The 18,528-nt window shown below is 38.5% G+C and overlaps 1 protein-coding gene across 1 annotated transcript in view; it reads right to left on the bottom strand.

Moving 5' to 3' along the window:
- LOC150004498 (potassium voltage-gated channel subfamily B member 2-like) overlaps positions 1-17,452 on the bottom strand; it is a 39,450-nt gene extending 21,998 nt beyond the window's left edge. The window contains 3 exon segments of the mRNA XM_090284908.1: positions 16,991-17,045; positions 17,081-17,308; positions 17,310-17,452. Coding sequence (XP_090141034.1) covers positions 16,991-17,045; positions 17,081-17,308; positions 17,310-17,452 — 426 coding nt within the window.
- Between the last annotated feature and the right edge of the window lie 1,076 nt (positions 17,453-18,528).

The following is an 18,528-nucleotide window of genomic DNA, read 5'->3' as shown; positions in this document are numbered from 1 at the left end:
GAAAAACAGCAAATAACATACAAGGGAGCTCCGATAAGGCTACCAACTGATTTCTCAACAGAAACATTACAAGTCAGAAGGGAAAGGTCAAAAATATTTCAAGCAATGAAAAACAAAGACCTACAACCAAGAATACTCTACCCAGCAAGGCTCTCATTCAAAATGGAAGGCGAAATAAGGAGTTTCTCAGACAAAGGAAGACTGAAAGAATACATCTCCACCAAACCAGCATTACAAGAGATGCTAAAGGGAATATTCTAAGAAAAAGGAAAAGAAAAAACAAACAAAAAAAAAGAGTAGAGGAACAGAGATACAAAAGGGAAATGAATAAATACATGTCAATAATAACATTAAATGTAAATGGATTAAATGCTCCAATTAAAAGACATAGGGTAACAGAATGGATAAGAAAACAGGACCCACATATTTGCTGTCTACAAGAAACACACCTCAAAACAAAAGATTTACACTGACTGAAAGTAAAGGGATATAAAAAAATATTTCAAGCAAATGGACCTGAAAAAAAAGCTGGGGTAGCAGTCCTCATATCAGACAAAATGGATTTCAAAGCAAAGGCAATAAAAAGAGACAAAGAAGGACATTTCATAATACTTGAACAATCCATCAAGAAGATATGACATTGATAAACATATATGCACCCAACATAGAAGCACCCAAATACATAAAGCAAATAATAGAAGTCCACAAAAAGGATATCAACAACAACACACTCATAGTAAGGGACTTCAACACTCCATTATCAACAATAGACAGATCATCCAAGCGAAGAAATACCAAGGATATACAGGCATTGAACAACACACTAAACCACATGGACCTAACTGATATATATAGAACTTTCCACCCAAAAGAAGCAAAATATACATTCTTTTCAAATGCACATGGGACATTTTCAAAGACAGACCACATGATAGGACACAAAACAAGCCTCAACAAATTCAAGAAAATTGAAATCATATCAAGCATCTTTTCAGATCACAATGCCTTGAAACTAGAAATCAACCTCAGAGAAAAAAATCAAAGACACCCCAACTCATGGAGATTCAATAACATGGTATTAAATAATGAATGGATTAGCAATGACATCAAAAAAGAAATCAAGAAATTTCTAGAAACTAATGATAATGAACACACAACAGCCCAAAACCTATGGGACACGGCAAAAGCAGTCCTGAGAGGGAAGTTCATAACAATACAGGCATATCTGAAAAGGATAGAAGAATCTCAAATAAAAACCTTAACCATAAAGCTACAAGAACTAGAACAACAACAACAAACAAAGCCTAGGGCAACAAGAAGGAATGAAATCATCAAGATCAGGGCAGAACTAAATGACATAGAGACTAAACAAACAATCCAAAAGATCAACAAAACTAGGAGCTGGTTCTTTGAAAAAATAAACAAAATCAACAAGCCTCTAGCCAGTCTAATCAAGAAAAAAAGAGATAAGACCCAAATAAACAAAATCAGAAATGAAAGAGGAGAAATCACGACTGATACCACAGAAGTACAAATGATAGTTAGAAATTACTACAGACAACTGTATGGCAAGAAATTTGACAATCTAGAATAAATGGACAAATTTCTAGAAACATATAACCTTCCAAAACTGAATCAAGAAGTGGAAAGTCTCAACAGACCAATAACAAAGAAGGAAATTCAAACGGTAATCAAAAATCTCCCTGCACACAAAAGCCCTGGACCGGATGGCTTCACAGGCGAATTTTACAAAAAATTCAGGGAAGAACTAACTCTTATCCTCCTCAAACTGTTCCGCAAAATCCAAGAAGAGGGGAAAATCCCAAACTCTTTCTATGAAGCCAGTATTATTCTAATCCCCAAACCAGGTCAAGACACAACAAAGAAAGAAAACTACAGGCCAATATAACTGATGAACATAGATGCTAAAATCCTCAATAAAATATTGGCAAACAGGATCCAGCAATACATGAAAAAGATCATACATCACGATCAAGTGGGCTTTATTCCAGGGATGCAAGGATGGTTTAATATTCGCAAATCAATAAATATAATACATCACCTAAACAGAATGAAAGACAAAAATCACATGATCATATCAATAGATGCAGAAAAAGCATTTGATAAAATACAACACCCATTCATGATGAAAACAGTCAGCAAAATGGGAACAGAAGGAGCATACCTTAACATAATTAAGGCTATATATGAGAAGCCTGAGGCCAACATCATACTCAATGGACAAAAACTAAAAGCATTCCCCCTGAATTCAGGAACTAGACAAGGTTGCCCACTCTCTCCACTCCTATTCAACATAGTGTTGGAAGTCCTAGCCACAGCAATCAGACAAGAAAAAGAAATAAAAGGCATCCAAATTGGGAAAGAGGAAGTAAAACTTTCATTATATGCAGATGACATGATAGTATACCTAGAAAATCCTATAAACTCCACTAAAACACTTCTCGATATAATAAGTGAATTTGGCAAATAGCAGGGTACAAAATAAATATACAGAAATCTAAGGCATTTCTGTACACCAACAATAAAATATCAGAGACAGAGACAAAAAAGAAAATACCATTTACTATAGCAACAAGAAAAATAAAGTACCTAGGAGTAAACATAACCAAAGAGATAAAAGACCTGTACTCTGAAAATTACATAACATTGAAGAAAAATATTAAGGAAGATACAAATAAATGGAAGCAAATACCTTGTTCTTGGATGGGAAGAATCAACATCATCAAAATGGCCATACTACCCAAAGCAATTTACAGATTCAATGCAATCCCTATTAAAATACCAATAATATATTTCACTGACCTAGAACAAATACTCCATCAATTCATATCGAACCAAAAAAGACCCCGAATAGCAAAAACAATCTTGAGATGGAAGAACACAGCAGGAGGAATCACACCACCAGATATCAAACAATAGTACAAAGCCACTGTAATCAAAACAGTCTGGTACTGGCATAAGAACAGACATATAGATCAGTGGAACAGAATAGAGAGTCCAGAAATAAACCGAGGCCTCTATGGTCAACTAATATTTGATAAAGGAGGTAGGAACATAAAATGGAGGGAGAAGAGCCTCTCTAACAAATGGTGCTGGGAGAACTGGATAGGGACTTGCAAAAAAATAAAACTAGACCACCAACTTACACCATACACCAGAATAAACTCAAGATGGATCAAAGACTTAAATGTAAGCTGTGACACCATAAAAGTACTAGTGGAAAACATAGGCAAGAAAATATCTGATATCTCATGTAATAATTTCTTCACGGATACATCTCCTAAAGCAAGAGAAATAAAGGAAAAAATAAATAAGTGGGATTACATCAAACTAAAGAGTTTGTGCTCAGCAAAAGAAAACATCAGCAAGATGAAAAGGAAACCAACCATATGGGAAAACATATTTGCCAATGACATCAGCGACAGGGGACTGATTTCCAAAATATATAAAGAGCTGATACGACTCAACATCAAGAAAATAAACAACTCAATTAAAAAATGGGCAAAGGACCTGAACAAACAGTTCTCCGAAGAGGACATACAGAAGGTCCATAGACATATTAAAAAATGCTCAACATCATTAGCCATCAGGGAGATGCAAATAAAAACCACAATGAGATACCATTTTACACCAGTCAGAATGGCCATCATCAACAAATCAACAAACAACAAGTGCTGGCGAGGATGTGGAGAAACGGGAACCCTACTGCACTGTTGGTGGGAATGCAGACTGTTACAGCCACTATGGAGAACAGTATGGAATTACCTCAAAAGATTAAAAATGGAACTGCCTTTTGAACCAGCGACTCCACTGCTAGGGTTATACCCAAAGAATCTTAAAACACCAATTCAAAAGAACTTATGCACCCATATGTTCATTGCAGCACTGTTTACAATAGCTAAGTGCTGGAAACAGCCTCAGTGCCCATCTGTAGATGAGTGGATCAAAAAACTGTGGTACATTTACACAATGGAATACTATGTAGCAGAAAGAAAGAAGGAACTCCTGCCATTTGCAACAACATGGGTGGAACTAGAAAGAATTTTGCTTAGTGAAATAAGCCAGGCAAAGAAAGAAAAATACCATATGATATCACCTAATACAGGAAACTAAAGAACAACACAAACAAAAGAACTAAATAGAACAAAGAGCAGAATAGCAGTCAATAGGGGGGAGGGAGGAAGGAGAGCAGGGGGATAAGTAAGGGAAGGGTTTAGTCAAAGAACATATATAAATGACTCATGGACATGGACAACGGGGAGGGATATGATTGCAGGAGAGGGGGTGGGTTGGGTGGGGGAGAGAAATTGGGAGAAAAGGGGACAACTGTAATTCAAAAACCAAAAAAAAAAAAAAAAAAAAGTCCATACTACCCAAAGCAATTTATAGATTCAATGCAATCCTTATTAAAATACCAATGACATTTTTCACAGACATAGAACAAATACTTCAAAAATTTATATGGAACCAAAAAAGACCCCAAGTAGCCACAGCAATCTTGAGGAAGAAGAACACACCAGGAGGAATCACAATACCTGATATCAAACTATCTACAAGGCCACTGTAATCAAAACAGTCTGGTTCTGGCATAAGAACAGATATATAGATCAATGGAATGGAATAGAGAGCCCAAAAATGAACCCAGGTTTCTATGGTCAACTAATATTTGACAAAGGGGGAAGGAACATAAAATGGAATGAGAAGAGCCTCTTCAACAAATGGTGCTGGGAGAACTGGACAGGGACATGCAAAAAAATGAAACTAGACCATCAACCCACACCACTCACCAGAATAAACTCAAGATGAATCAAAGACTTAAATGTAAACTGTGATACCATAAAAGTCCTAGAAGAAAATATAGGCAGGAAAATTTCAGATATCCCACATAGCACATAGTGACATTTTCACTGATATATCTCCTAAGGCAAAGGAAATAAAGGAAAGAATAAACAAATGAGACTACATCAAACTAAAGAGTTTCTGCTCAGCAAAAGAAAACATCAGCGAGATGAAAAGGGAACCAACCATATGGGAAAATATATTTGCCAATGATACCTCAGACAAGGGATTAATCTCCAAAATATATAAAGAACTTATACATCACAAGACCAAGAAGACAGACAATCCAATTAAAAAATGGGCAAAGGCCTGAACAAACACTTCTCCAAGGAGGAAAAAAAGAGGGTCCATAGGCATATGAAAGAATGCTCAACATCACTAACCATCAGAGAGATGTAAATAAAAACCATAATGATATACCACTTCACATGAGTCAGAATGGCCATGATCAACAAATCAACAAACAGCAAGTGCTGGTGAGGATGTGGTGAAAAGGGAACCCTACTGCATTGCTGATGGGAATGCAGACCAGTGCAACCACTATGGAATTACCTCAAAAAGCAAAAAATGGAACTGCCTTTTGATCCAGTGATACCACTGCTAGGATTATAACCAAAAAACCATGAAACACCCATTCAAAAGAACCTATGCACCCCTATGTTCACAGCAGCACTATTTACAGTAGCCAAGTGCTGGAAATAGTTTAAGTGCCCATTTGTAGATGAGTGGATTAAAACACTGTGGTACATTTACATAATGTAATACTATGCAGCAGAAAGAAAGAAGGAACCCCTACCATTTGTGACAACATGGATGGAAGAGTGAGAAATATGCTTAGTAAAATAAGCCAAGCAATGAAAAGACAAAACAAAAACATATGATATAACCTGATACAGAAAACTAATGAACAATACAAACAAACAAGCAAAATTGAACCAGAGACATGTAAGCAAGGAGCAGACTAACAGTGACCAGGGGGGATGGGGAGAAGGGGGGTAAGAACGGGAAGCATCTAGTTAAGGAACTAGTATAAATGACCCATGAGAGAAAGAGTGGGTGGTGTGGGGGGAGCAATGGGGGAAAATGGGACAACTCTAATAGAAAAACAATTAAATAAAAATATTAAAAAAGTATAAACGAGAATGTTGCACATTCCATTTAATGATTATAAGTGTAATTTGTTAAAATACCTGTCTATATAAATACACGTCTTAGATTTGTGCAGACCCAGGACAAAAGAAGCTTCCCTCATTTTTCTTCTCCTTATCAATTTCAAGTTCTTTAAAAAGGTCATTTATGAAAACCTCAGGGAGAAAAAGATTTTGAAAACTTAGTGTTTTGAACACTAGAGTATTTACAGCTTTACCTAGATTTCACAACAATCGTCTTCCTTTTCCTCTTTAACAAATGTTTTTTTTGCTCTAAGGAGAATTCAAATCCTAAATCATTTTGAGAAGGATACCTTAAAGGATGGGTAGAAGTTTCCACACAGAAAATGTAATTAAGGCCAAAAGAACAGGCGTCCAAAGACTTCAAAGCCCAAAACATGGTTTGCTCAGCAAGTTCCAAGTAATGTTGCATGACTGGGGCATCCATAAGGAGGCATGGCATGGAGGAGTCCATGGTTATTTAAGGTTTAACTTCAGAGGGAACCAGGATAGAGAGAAGAACGTGAAGGATGCCTCCATCATTTGTGCAGTGCACAACTGTCACAACCTCATTAGAGCCCTGATTTCAGGGAGTCCAGTAGCATGATATGATTAGATGCAGGCAGAAGCACAAAGATGAGGGCCTTCCTAAAACTTGAGGAGTCAAAGCCACCAATGTATTTTAAGCAAGGGAATGGCCTGCTCAGATCTGCATTTTGGAAAGATCACAAAACACAACGTGTGGGACTGTTTGGGGTAGGGGTGCAACAGAAGACGAGAGATGCTTCTACTGCAATGGCAGGAGTCTCCAATTTTGTGACTAAATTTACCAAAAAGATTGACTAGCTCTTATGTATCTCCTTTGCTATGTCATTCAGATAGAAATCTCAAAGTGATCCTTGACTTGCATCATCATTTATTTCTGACAGTAATATTTCTTCATATTATAGACATTCTAATAATAAGAACTTTAGGTGTTTTAAAAAATATTTATTTATTCATTTTTAGAGAGAGTAGAAGGGAGGAAGAGAGAGAGGGAGAGAAACATCAATGAGTGGTAGCCTCTCACATGTCCCCAACTGGGGACCTAGCCCACAACTAGACATGTGCCCCGACTGGGAATTGAACCAGTGACCCTTTGGTTCACAAGCCAGCACTTGGTCCACTGAGCCACACCAGCCAGGGCAGAACTTTAGGTTTTGAAATAGAAATAGAGATATTTATTTCTTGGAGCAAGCAATAGTTTATTATACATGAAAACATCATGAGACACACACTCTATTATTTGCCAGAACTACTTTATAAATTTTACCTTAAGTACATATTCAGAAATCACATGGGCCAAAGACAAGTTTAACAGCCCATTTATACTAGCTTCTCCCTGAAAGTGTGCTCATTTGTTGAATTATTTCTCTAATTCACTCCAACTTCCACTTTCTGTAAGGAAATAAAGTGCCATTAAAAACTGGCCTTGTTTCTTGGACACTTAGTTGGCCTCATCAGCTCATCAATCACCATTAACAGAGAATTGCAAGAATTTATTTCCACTACTACCTCCATATCTAAAAACTATGTCTCAGCAGCTTCAACAAAGGAAAATAACAAAAGCACTAATGCGATAATCAGTTTTCCTTTTAATGAATCTTTGCAGTAAACCTCTTCTGAAAAGTATTTTTGAGGTGTCATTAGGGCCACATTATAGAAATGTCAGCAAACAGAAGACCCATGAGGGGCTCGCTGAAATGCAATATATCTGCCAAGGGAAATGTCTGATGGAGGCCAAGCTCAGTGGCTATGGTGGAGGTGCCACACACACCCTAGGCTCAGTTAAAAGTTGCTCTGTCCAGCAAAGGCTTCGTGACCATGGTGGAACAAACTTTTACCCAGGACACTTTATTATGTCTGGGGGAAGGAAGGTGACTGCCTCTCTAGTGGAGACCAGCAGCCAAACCTTAATCCCTCATGCCTTTTATTGAGGAGGATACATATGAGAGATACAAGGCTAAAATTCGTAAATCGTCAATAGTCATTAGGCGTTTGACAGTAACAGATTACACATACCAGTACAGGGGTCGCAGTATCAGTGTCTATAAAACATCTTGACCAGGTGCAAGGTTTCATACACTCCTTGCTAGAGATTGTTTATGTTACATTACTGATAAGGAAAGCAGAGCAAGTTCTAAAATATAATGAGCATAATGAGCATCCTTTGATCTAATTCCCATGGCAACCCTCTGAGTGGTTGTCAGTCATGTTCCACACACAGCCTTATTTTGAGACTTAGAAGCAAGCATGGCCAGAAAGCTAGCAGCTCATCATGCTCAGGCCAGGGCTACAGTTCCTTAAACCATGAGGAGTGGTTTCCCACAAGTGGCCACTGAAGACAACTTGTGATTTGCTTTACATTGGCTTATTGTCCCAGGTCCAGCTAGCAGCCATAACTCAGTGAGGGCTTCTGTTGCACACATGACAGGTGTTCTTCATGGCAGGAAACCAAGCATGGTTTGGAGTCAGGTTTGGCTCCTTTTGACAGCAGCAATTGTAGACCATGATTTTAACAGGTTCCAGTGCTATTGTACTTCGTAGGGACTGAGGAGGTGTTTACTAGACAGAGGGGTCCTGCTTTTTTACAGCTGTATGATGGGGACATTTTTTACAATCACACAGACACAGCCCATTATTTGAATAGAGTCACTCCTGACTATCATGAAGTCTACTTAATTAAGGTCTTGTCAATCAGAGTGTGGTCCTCGAACCAGCAGCAGCACCTGGGAGCTTATTGGAAATGCAGCATCTCAGGCCCATCTCAGACCCACTGAATCAGAGTCTGTTTTCACAAGATTCTTGAGGGATTCTTATGCACGTTTAAGTTGGTGGAGCTCTGTCCTCAGACACAGATGCATGCCATCAAAAACAATCAGTTTTGGGGGCTCTTCCCTAGATTTTTAACCAGTGGATATCAGTTCTGGAAATGGGGTAGGTTGTTAGGCCTTGTTGGGTTTTTCATCACTATTCAGAGGTTCTGGGTGGGTGGGTGCAGTTAGCTAAAAAAGATCTCACAGGTGATGCTGAAGTGGTCTCTAATCCCACACAAACCACCTCTCCCAGACTCGGGTTGACAGCTATTGCTTTAAACACCTGTTCATAAAACAGTTCAACTTGGCAGTACAAAGAATGCTGGATTAGGGACTTTCAGCCAAGATGGAGGCCTAGACAGAGAGACAGGCTGTGCCTCCCTCCACAACTAAGAAGGTTTACAACTACCTCAAAACTAGTCAACCAGAAGTTCCAGAAAATTGAGCTGCATGGAAGTCCAACAAACAAAGATATATAGAAGAAATTCTCATCCAGACAGGTAGGAGGGGTGGAGCCAGGGCGGAGAGGATGAGGTGTGGTGGTGGCAGCAGCAGCATGCCAGCAGAAAGTGTAGTCACATTTTAAAAAGGTGGGAGGGACACCTGGGAAGCGCTCCCAGCACCAGACCAGATTGTGCAGTTCATGGTCCCAGAGCCAGGGAAAATTAAGCCTTGTTGCTTCTGACTGTGAAAACTAGTGGGGGCTGGGATGGAGGAAGAAACTACCAGTCTCTCAGCAGAGTCCACTTGTTTAAACCATCAACCAGTACAGAATGAGGAAATAAGAAATGAAAAAAAATGAGGAGGGGCTTAGGAACCTCTGGGACAACTTTAAACATGCCAACATCTGAACCATAGGGGTGCCAGAAGGAGAAGAGAAAGAGCAAGAAATTGAAAACTTATGTGAGAAAATAATAAAGAAAAACCCCCTAAATTTGACAAAGGAAATATACATATAATTCCAGGAGGTACAGAGAGTCCCAAACAAGCTAGACCCAAAGAGGACCACATCAAGACACATCATCATTAAAATGCCAAAGGGTCAAGATAAAGAGACAATCTTAAAAGCAACAAGAGAAAAGCAGAGAGTTACCTACAAAGGATGCCTATAAGACTATCATCTGATTTCTCAAAGGAAACTTTGCAGTCAAGAAGGGACTGGCAAGAAGTATTCAAGGTAATGAAAAGCAAGGACTCACAACCAAGATTACTCTAACCAGCAAAGCTATCATTTAGAATGGAAGGGCAGATAAAGTGCTTTCCAGACAAGGTAAAGCTCAAGGAGCTCATCATCATCAAGCTATTATTATATGAAATGTCTAAGGAACTTACTTAAGAAAAAGAGGATCAGAATTATGGACATTAAAATGACAAAAACTCACAACTATGAACAATTGAATCTAAAAAAGAAAAACAAAACTCAATTAAGCAAACCAGAATAGAAACAGAATCATAGGTATGGGGATCATTTGGAGGGTTATTAGCAGGGAGGGGGAAGAGGGATAAATTGGGAAATGATGCAGGGATTAAGAAGCATAATTGGTTAGTACCAAATAGACAGGGGGAATTTAAGAATAACATAGGAAAGGATGAAGCCAAATAACTTATATGCATGACCCATGGACATGAACTAAGGGGGATGGAATTGCTGGAGGAATGGGGGGTACTGGGAAGAGCGGAGCAAAGGGGAAAAAATTGGGACTACTGTAATAACATAATCAATAAAATACACTTAAAGAAAGAATGCTGGTTTAGGAGTCAGAAGACTTGACCTTCCTGGGTCTGTGGTACGAGTTCAATGCATGACCTGAGTCAAGACATGGAGTCACAGTTTCTTCATGTATGACTGACTGGGGCTAATCATGATTTTATTTACATGAGTAGACTGTAGTGATTAAGTTATTTTACATGTGAAAGAGTTTTTTTAAGTTGTATGATTCTATATAAATGTTAATATTTTCATATGAATTACAGTTGGGGCAGAATTATTAACTAGTATATAATTTTAGAGGTTGAAGAAATTTATTCTTACAACTTCCTGTTGAAAGTTAGTGCATTCTTTCCTCTGAAATGTCCATTAAGCTAATTTCTGTGGATGCAAGTGACTGATCTACAGGTTACATTATTAGATAAATGCCTAGTCCTTTTTGAGAGTCAGCATTCTGGATTGACTAGTGCACCCCAAAATTCATGTACATCCAGAACCTCAGAATGTGACTTTATTTGGAAATAAGTCTTTACAGATGTAATTAATAAAGATAAGGTCATATTTGATTAAGGTGTATGCTAATCTGGTGTCTGTATAGGAAGGCCAGTAGAGGCACAGAGACACACATAGATGGAAGATGTGATAACAGAAGCAGATTGGGTGGTGCCCCTAACAGCCAAAGAATTCCGGGAATTGACAGTAAGCACCAGAAACTGGGAAGGGGCAAGGAAGAATTCTGCCTTAGAGCCTTTGGAGGGGGCATGGTCCTCCTGACACCTTGACGGCCTCCAGAACTGCAAAAGAATACATTTCTGTTGTTTCAAGCCATCCAGTTTGTAGAATTTCATTACAGAAGTCCTAGGAAACTAATTCAGTCAGGTTGTATAATTCAATACAGGGTCTGGTCTTTCATGAGGGATAAAGCTAAGAATACTCAGAACCAATGCATACATGCTCTTCAGAAGTAAATTTAATATGATTTGAAAAGAAGAGGGAAGTCATAGAGGTTTGGAACCCTAGTCAGCAGGAAAAACAGTTTAAATTGGGAGAAACTAAATTGTATTTACTGTTGGAAGTAGCTATGATTTGTTAAGTAGGTAATTAATACCTGCATTCTAAATAGCAGCCCAGTACAAGTTAGAATATGTGGGTCCATGAGCTGTAAAAGTCACTTATACCAGTGGTATGTAGGAGAAAGATAAGTAAAGAAATACTACAAAATAACAGATTAAAATGGTAAAGTTAGCAACAAGAAAGTTCTCTGATATTGGCAAATTAAAAAACCCAAATTTAAAAACACTTCCTCTGGTGGTAGATTATAAATTAAAAGTGTTAGGGAATTCTTTTGCTGTTGTCTATATAAATAAATTATTACATAAAAAGCACCAGTGAATTTATTATGTATCCCAGTTTCTCTGTTATTCAAGCCCCTAGGTCCTACCTAAACTTGGTGGCAGCTATCTATGAAGAGCTCCTTAGAACAGTATTTTTCTTAAAAAATTTTTTTCTAACTTTTCAATTACAGTTGACATTCAGTATTATTCTGTATTAGTTTCAGGCATATAGCATAGTGGTTAGATAATATATACTTTACAAAATGTTCCCCCCAATATTTCCAGTACCAACCTGGTGCCATACATAGTTATTGCAATATTATTGATTTATGCTGTACTTTACATCCCCATGACTATTTTGTAACTACCAATTTACACTTCTCAATTCCTTCACCTTTTTCACCCAGTCCCCTAACACCCCTTCCCTCTGGCAACCAACCATTAGTCTATTCTCTCTATCTATAAGTTAGAATAGCATTTTCCAAACTATGAGTAACAACCCCTTTGTGGATCATGAATCAATTCTGAGAGTCATCATCAGTACTTAAAAAAAATTTTGGAAAAGAATAGGTGAGATTAGAAAAGAAAATACCAGGAAGGATAAGTAATGTTTTATTAAAAAGTTTCTTGACATATATATACACTGGACTACAATTTCTATGCCCATATAATGAGAATAATAGTTGTTATTATTAAATTGTAATTATTATTTTACTTTGATGATCCATACAATGGTCACTTGATCCTAATGTTTCCCAAGTTAAGCTTTGGATATTTCCATCAACGGAAGAGAAGGTAGGCTACCTTCCATATCCCCCACAAAGGACAGAACTGTTTGTCTTTAAACATTACTCTGACTTACGCTTTGATGAGTTACCTGTCTACATATAGCTTCTGTTTATCTTCACATTGATCTTTTCACATTGATATTTTCTCAGTTCTGATATTTGGATTTCTGACCTCTTGTTTACTATGTTTTGCAGGGCTGTTGTTATCTGGGTTTTGAATGGATTCATGGTATTTCCTATGATATAAGCTGGAGTGATAAAGTTTCATTAATTACTAGCAAATCTACTTAGCAAATCTTTGTTTTAAGTTTATTAGCCTTTGTTATAAGAAAATGCCATATATTAAATTATGCTTAGTCATTACTGCCATTGTACATTTTAACTAATTTCTGAATTAAAATATTAAAAATTTTATAGAAGTAGTTATTAGAGAAATACAAATTAAAACCACAATGAGATATCATCTCACATATGTCAGAATGGCTACCATCAATAAATCAACAAATAACAAGTGCTGGAGAGGATGTGGAGAAGAGGGAACCCTAGTGTGCTGTTGGTGGGAATGCAGATTGGTGCAGCCACTGTGGAAAAGAATATGAAATTTCCTCAAAAAATTAAAAATGGACCTCAGTTTATCTGAAGAAAACTGAAAACTAATTCAAAAGAATGTGTACATCCTTACGTTCATCGCAGCATTATATATAATAGCCAAGATTTGGAAGCAGCAGCTGTGGGACATTTATACAATGGAATACTACTTGGGTATGAAAAAGAAGAAAATTTTACCCTTTGTGACAGCATGGATAGACATGGAGAGCTTTATGCTAAGTGAAATGGCCAGTCAGAGAAATACAAATACCATATGATTTCACTCATTTGTGGAATCTAATGAACAAACTGAAGTAAAAAGCAAAATAGGGACAGACTCATAGATAGGGAGCAGGCTGACAGCTCTGGGAGGAGGTTCGTGGGTGGAGGGATCAAGCAAAAAGGAAAAGAACTCATGAATGCATACAAGAGTGTGGTGATTGCAGGGGCAGAGGAGCGGGTAGAGGTGGAAGAGGGTATAAGGGGAATAAATAGTCATGGGAAAATACAATAAAAATTATTAAAAATTTAATAGTAGTTAACATTATTGATAGACCATTAATTGATAATGGTTTCTAAATGTTATGTAGGATTTTCAATTTTATGATCTGTCTCAAAATAAAAGACTCAACTTTGGTTAGGTTATGTTTATTTATCACATAAGAGTTATATATGACAAATAGTTAATGTTAAAATAATTGATTCTATCTTTTTAAACCACAACCTTATTTTGTAGGTCACATTTTCTCTTTTTTGAAGTTAATGGTCTTTTCTTTCTATGTTACAATATGTTTATTGATGAAAGAGAGAGCAAGAGAGAAACAGAGAGAAGCAGACAGAGAGAGAGAGAGAGAGAGAGAGAGAGAGAGAGAGAGAGATCAATGTAAGAGGAAAACATTGCTTGGTTGCCTACTGTAGGCGCCCTGACTGGGAATTGAACCTCCAAACCAGGTATGTGGCCTGACAGGGAATAGAATCTGGGACCAACTAAGCCTCCCAGCCAGGGTAAATTAATGGACTTTTTACTGGGAAAAACAAAAAAACAACTAACATTTACAACCTGAAACGGATATAAATTGTAATTTCTTGAACAGCAATGTTGATGGTTGTGCTGAGGTCCACAGCTGTTGTCTACCTCTGCTGGCTCCAAGTCATAGTTCAGAAGGTTTTAAAAACAGAGAGTCCAAAGATGTTCCCTTGGTAGAAGTTTCTTTTTAAAAACTTGTGTAAATGGTGACAGCCTGACACTCATATTGCTCTACTACAATAAAGACAACACTAAACCAACACATGTGGACATGCTATCAGAATATGTCAGCGTCAACATGGGTCAGGGTGCATGGAAGCACAAGAGGACCATCCTGCTAGTAGGGCTATGTCTAGACAGTTTATTCTTCACCTATTTTTCTATACATATCCTGAGGTAAACCAATTTTAAATGTGTTTGCTTTCTTTCTTTTCCTTTTCTTTTATTGATTATGTTGTTACAGTTGTTCCAATTTCTTTCCTCCCTGCTCCCCTCCACCCTGCGACCCCTCTCCCTCCAGTTGTCCCCTGCTTAGTCCATGCCCATTGGTTGTTCATCTAGTTCTTCTCAACATCTTCTTGTCTCCTCCACTCCCTCCTACCATGCTTCTTAATTCCTGCATCATCTCCCTCCCTTTTCCCCCTTCCCCCTCCCCACTGACCTCCCCGCAATATGTTCCCCATAACTATAATTCTTTTTTCCCTCTCATTGCCTACTTAGTTTGCCTTTGTTTCAATTCCCTAGCTTCTGCTGTTGGTTGTTGTGATACAGTTTTTTAATGTTCATAGGTTTGATCCTCCTTCTTTTAAACAAGTCCCTTTAACATTTCATATAACAGTGATTTGGATCTGATGAACTCCTTCAGTTTTACTTTGTCCTGGAAGCACTTTCTCTGCCCTTCTATTCTGAATGACAGCTTCACTGGATGGAGTAATTGTGGTTGTAGGTTTTTGCTTTTCATTACTTTGAATATTTCTTGCCAGTCCCTTCTTGCTTGTAAAGTCTCTTTTGAGAAATCCGCTGATAATCTAATTGGAACCACTTTGTACACAATTCTTCTCTTCTCTCTTGCTGCTTTTAATAGTCTCTCTTTATCTTTAATTTTTGACATTTTGATTATAATGTGTCTTGGTGTGGTTCTCCCTGGGTCCAGTTGTTTTGGGACTCTCTGTGCTTCCTGGACCTGTAAGTTCATTTCCTTCTCCAAGTTAGGAAAGTTCTGCTTCATTATTTTTTCACATAATTTTTCAATTTCTAGTTCTTCTTCACCCTCTGGCAATCCTATAATTAGAATGTTCATTCGCTTATAGCTGTCCCATTGGTTTCTGAGCATCTCCTCATATTTCTCATTTTTTGTTTCCTTTTTCTGCACTGGTTGACTGTTTGTTCCCTCCCTATGTTCCGGTTTGTTGATTTGATCCATGGCTTTCCCTTCCTTAACACTTGTCTTGTATTTATTTTTGTTCATTTCAGCAGGACTAGCCTTCATTCCTTCCCTGTCTTGATTCAGCCCTGCTGTTAGGTCTGTAAGCTGCCTTATGACTATAGCTCTGAACTGAGCCTCAGAAAGTGTCGCTATTTGTTCATCGGTCAAGGACTTTATTTGTTTTTTCATTAGCTGTGTGATTGGTATTTCAATCATTAATTCTACCATTCTGACCGTTTTGTTTATCTTTCCTTCTTGGGCGGGGCGGTCACACCTCCTACGCTATATTGGGCGGAACCCCGTGTGCTCGTCACAACCTGGCAACCTTTCTCACCACACTGTGGCGCTTTGCGTGGGAGTGGTGGTCCAAGATGAATTTTTGCTGTTACTCTCTGCTGAGGAACTGGGAGCCGCTTCCATCTCCACAGTCCAAGACAATGGGGTCTGCCTCCCCCGGCGTTGGAATCGTGAGCCAATGGATCTGGTCTGCAACCAGGGCCAGCTCTCAGGCGCTCCCCTCCTCCCCCCAAATATGGGTGTCTGCTTACTGGGTACTGCTGTTTGGTGCTGCAGCTGCCACCTCCAGCACAGTTTGATCTTTCAGCTGCGGTTTTGCCCTTCCTACCCATCCGGATGAGCATCACTTGTTTATGACTTCATATGTTGGACTTCCATGTAGCTTTATTTTCTGGAACTTCTTATTATTTTTGGTTTTGTGGTAGTTGTAGTCCTTAGTTGTGGAGGAAGACAGAGCGTGTCGGTCTATGCTTCCATCTTGGCTGGAAGTCTCTACCTAAATGTGTTTGCTTTCAATAAACCAGTTATGACAATTGATACTAAAAAAATGAACTAAAACCCATTTGAATAGGTTTTAAATTTTTTTTTCATTTTTTTTTTTAATACAAATGCTTGACTCTATTCAATTGTCAAGCTGCATTCATGAGAAACTGGCCAGCTCAGTGTATTAATCATTAGCAAATGAAACTGGAAGGAGCCCACTAAGTGTTTCCTGATCATTAAAGTGGTACAAGTATTTATATTATAAAACTGATGTGTAGCTTGGTCTTTAGGGAATAGGACCATCAACCAATATATGCAGATATTGTGTGTGTGGATACAAGGTATTTTTGACATTCAGTTTTGCTATATAGAAACAGAATGAATAACTGATTTTTTTGCAAGAGTTAAGTAGAATACACAATTTAATTCTTTTAGGGGGGGAAATATTTGAAAGTAGGTCTTCCTGTGGCAGTCACCATCTGTACAAATTCTCCATAGTTGACTTGTCCATCTCCATCAATATCTGCTTCTCTGATACAGTGGAACATATGCATACATACAAACACATGCATTCATCAACTTCATCTGTTAGTTTTTCTCCTAAGTTTGTCATGGCATGAGGTAGTTCTGCCCCACTGATATAACCATTGTCATCCTTGTCAAAAACTTGGAATGCCTGGAGGATTTCTCCTTCATTGTCTGTATCTTTCATTTTTCTAGGCATCATAGTAAAAAATTCTGGGAAGTCGATGGTGCCATTTATGTCAGCATCCACTTCACTGATCATAGTGCCATTTGGCTTCCGTTGGGTTCTGACCCAGTGATCTCATGACAGTGTCAAGTTCCTTTGTTGTGATGGTACCATAGCCAACTTTGTCAAATAGGGAAAGAGCTTCCTTGAATTCAGCAATATGTTTTTTAGTCAGTTGGTCAGCCATGGTGTAAAGGAAGGGAAGAAGAGAACTTCCAGCCAAGATTGAGGCCTAAAAAGACATGCTGTGTCTCCCTCCACCACTAAGAAGGAATACAACTATCTCAAAACTAGAGACAACCAGAAGTTCCAAAAAACCAAGCTGCATGGAAGTCCAACAAACATAAATATAAAGAAGAAATACTCAGCCAGACAGGTAAGAGGGGTGTAACCAGGGGAGAGAGTAAGCAATGTGGTGGCGGCAGTGGCAGGCCAGTGGAAAGTGCAGTCACATGTTTTAAAAACTAGGGAGGGGCACCTGGGGAGCACTCATAGCACCAGAGACCAGACAGTACAGTTCATGGTTCCAGCGCCAGGGAAAATAAAGACTCATTGCTTCTGACTGTGCAAACCAGTGGGGGTTGGGGTAGAGGAAGGAACGGCTGGTCTCTCAGCAGAGTCCTCTTGTTTAAAGGGCCACCACAGTCCTTGAACATCCACAGACCCATCTACTTTGGGAATGATGGCCAGGGCAACAGCCAGAGAGGCACCAGTCCCATACTGGAAGCAGGAGAAGTGCCAGGAAAAGGGGCAAGTGCTGAGCAAGTGGCATTGTTGTTTCCTCTCAGACACTCCCCCACATACAGCGCCACAAGGTGGTGAAACGGGTTGCTCTGCACTGACAAATACCTAAGACTCTGTCTCTTACAATGTAACAGGTGAGACAGCTCTACCTAAGAAACAGAGGCAAACAAACATGAAATATTCTCAAGATGAGAAGACAGAAAAGTATGGCCCAAAAGAGAAAATGATCAAGGTTCCAGTGATAGAACTAAGCGACAAGGAGATAGCCAAACTAACAGACTCAGAGTTCAAAATACTGGTGTTAAAGATGCTCACAGATTTGACAGATATGTTTAAGTATGGCAAATGCAGAAAGGAAGAAGTGAAGGTTATGCTAAATGAAATGAAGGAAAATCCACACAAAGCCAATGGTGAAGGGAAAGACACCGGCATTCAAATCAATGATTTGGAACATAAGGAAGAAAAAAAAAACAACAAAAAACAAAAACAGTCAACCAGTACAGAATGAGGAAACAAGAA

This window comes from Furipterus horrens, unplaced genomic scaffold (genome assembly GCF_987537825.1).
Source record: "Furipterus horrens unplaced genomic scaffold, mFurHor1.1.pri manual_scaffold_7, whole genome shotgun sequence".
NCBI classification, from domain to species: Eukaryota; Metazoa; Chordata; class Mammalia; order Chiroptera; family Furipteridae; genus Furipterus; species Furipterus horrens.
The sequence above is the reverse complement of the archived record's forward strand: the minus strand, read 5'-3'. Positions and strand labels throughout refer to the sequence as shown.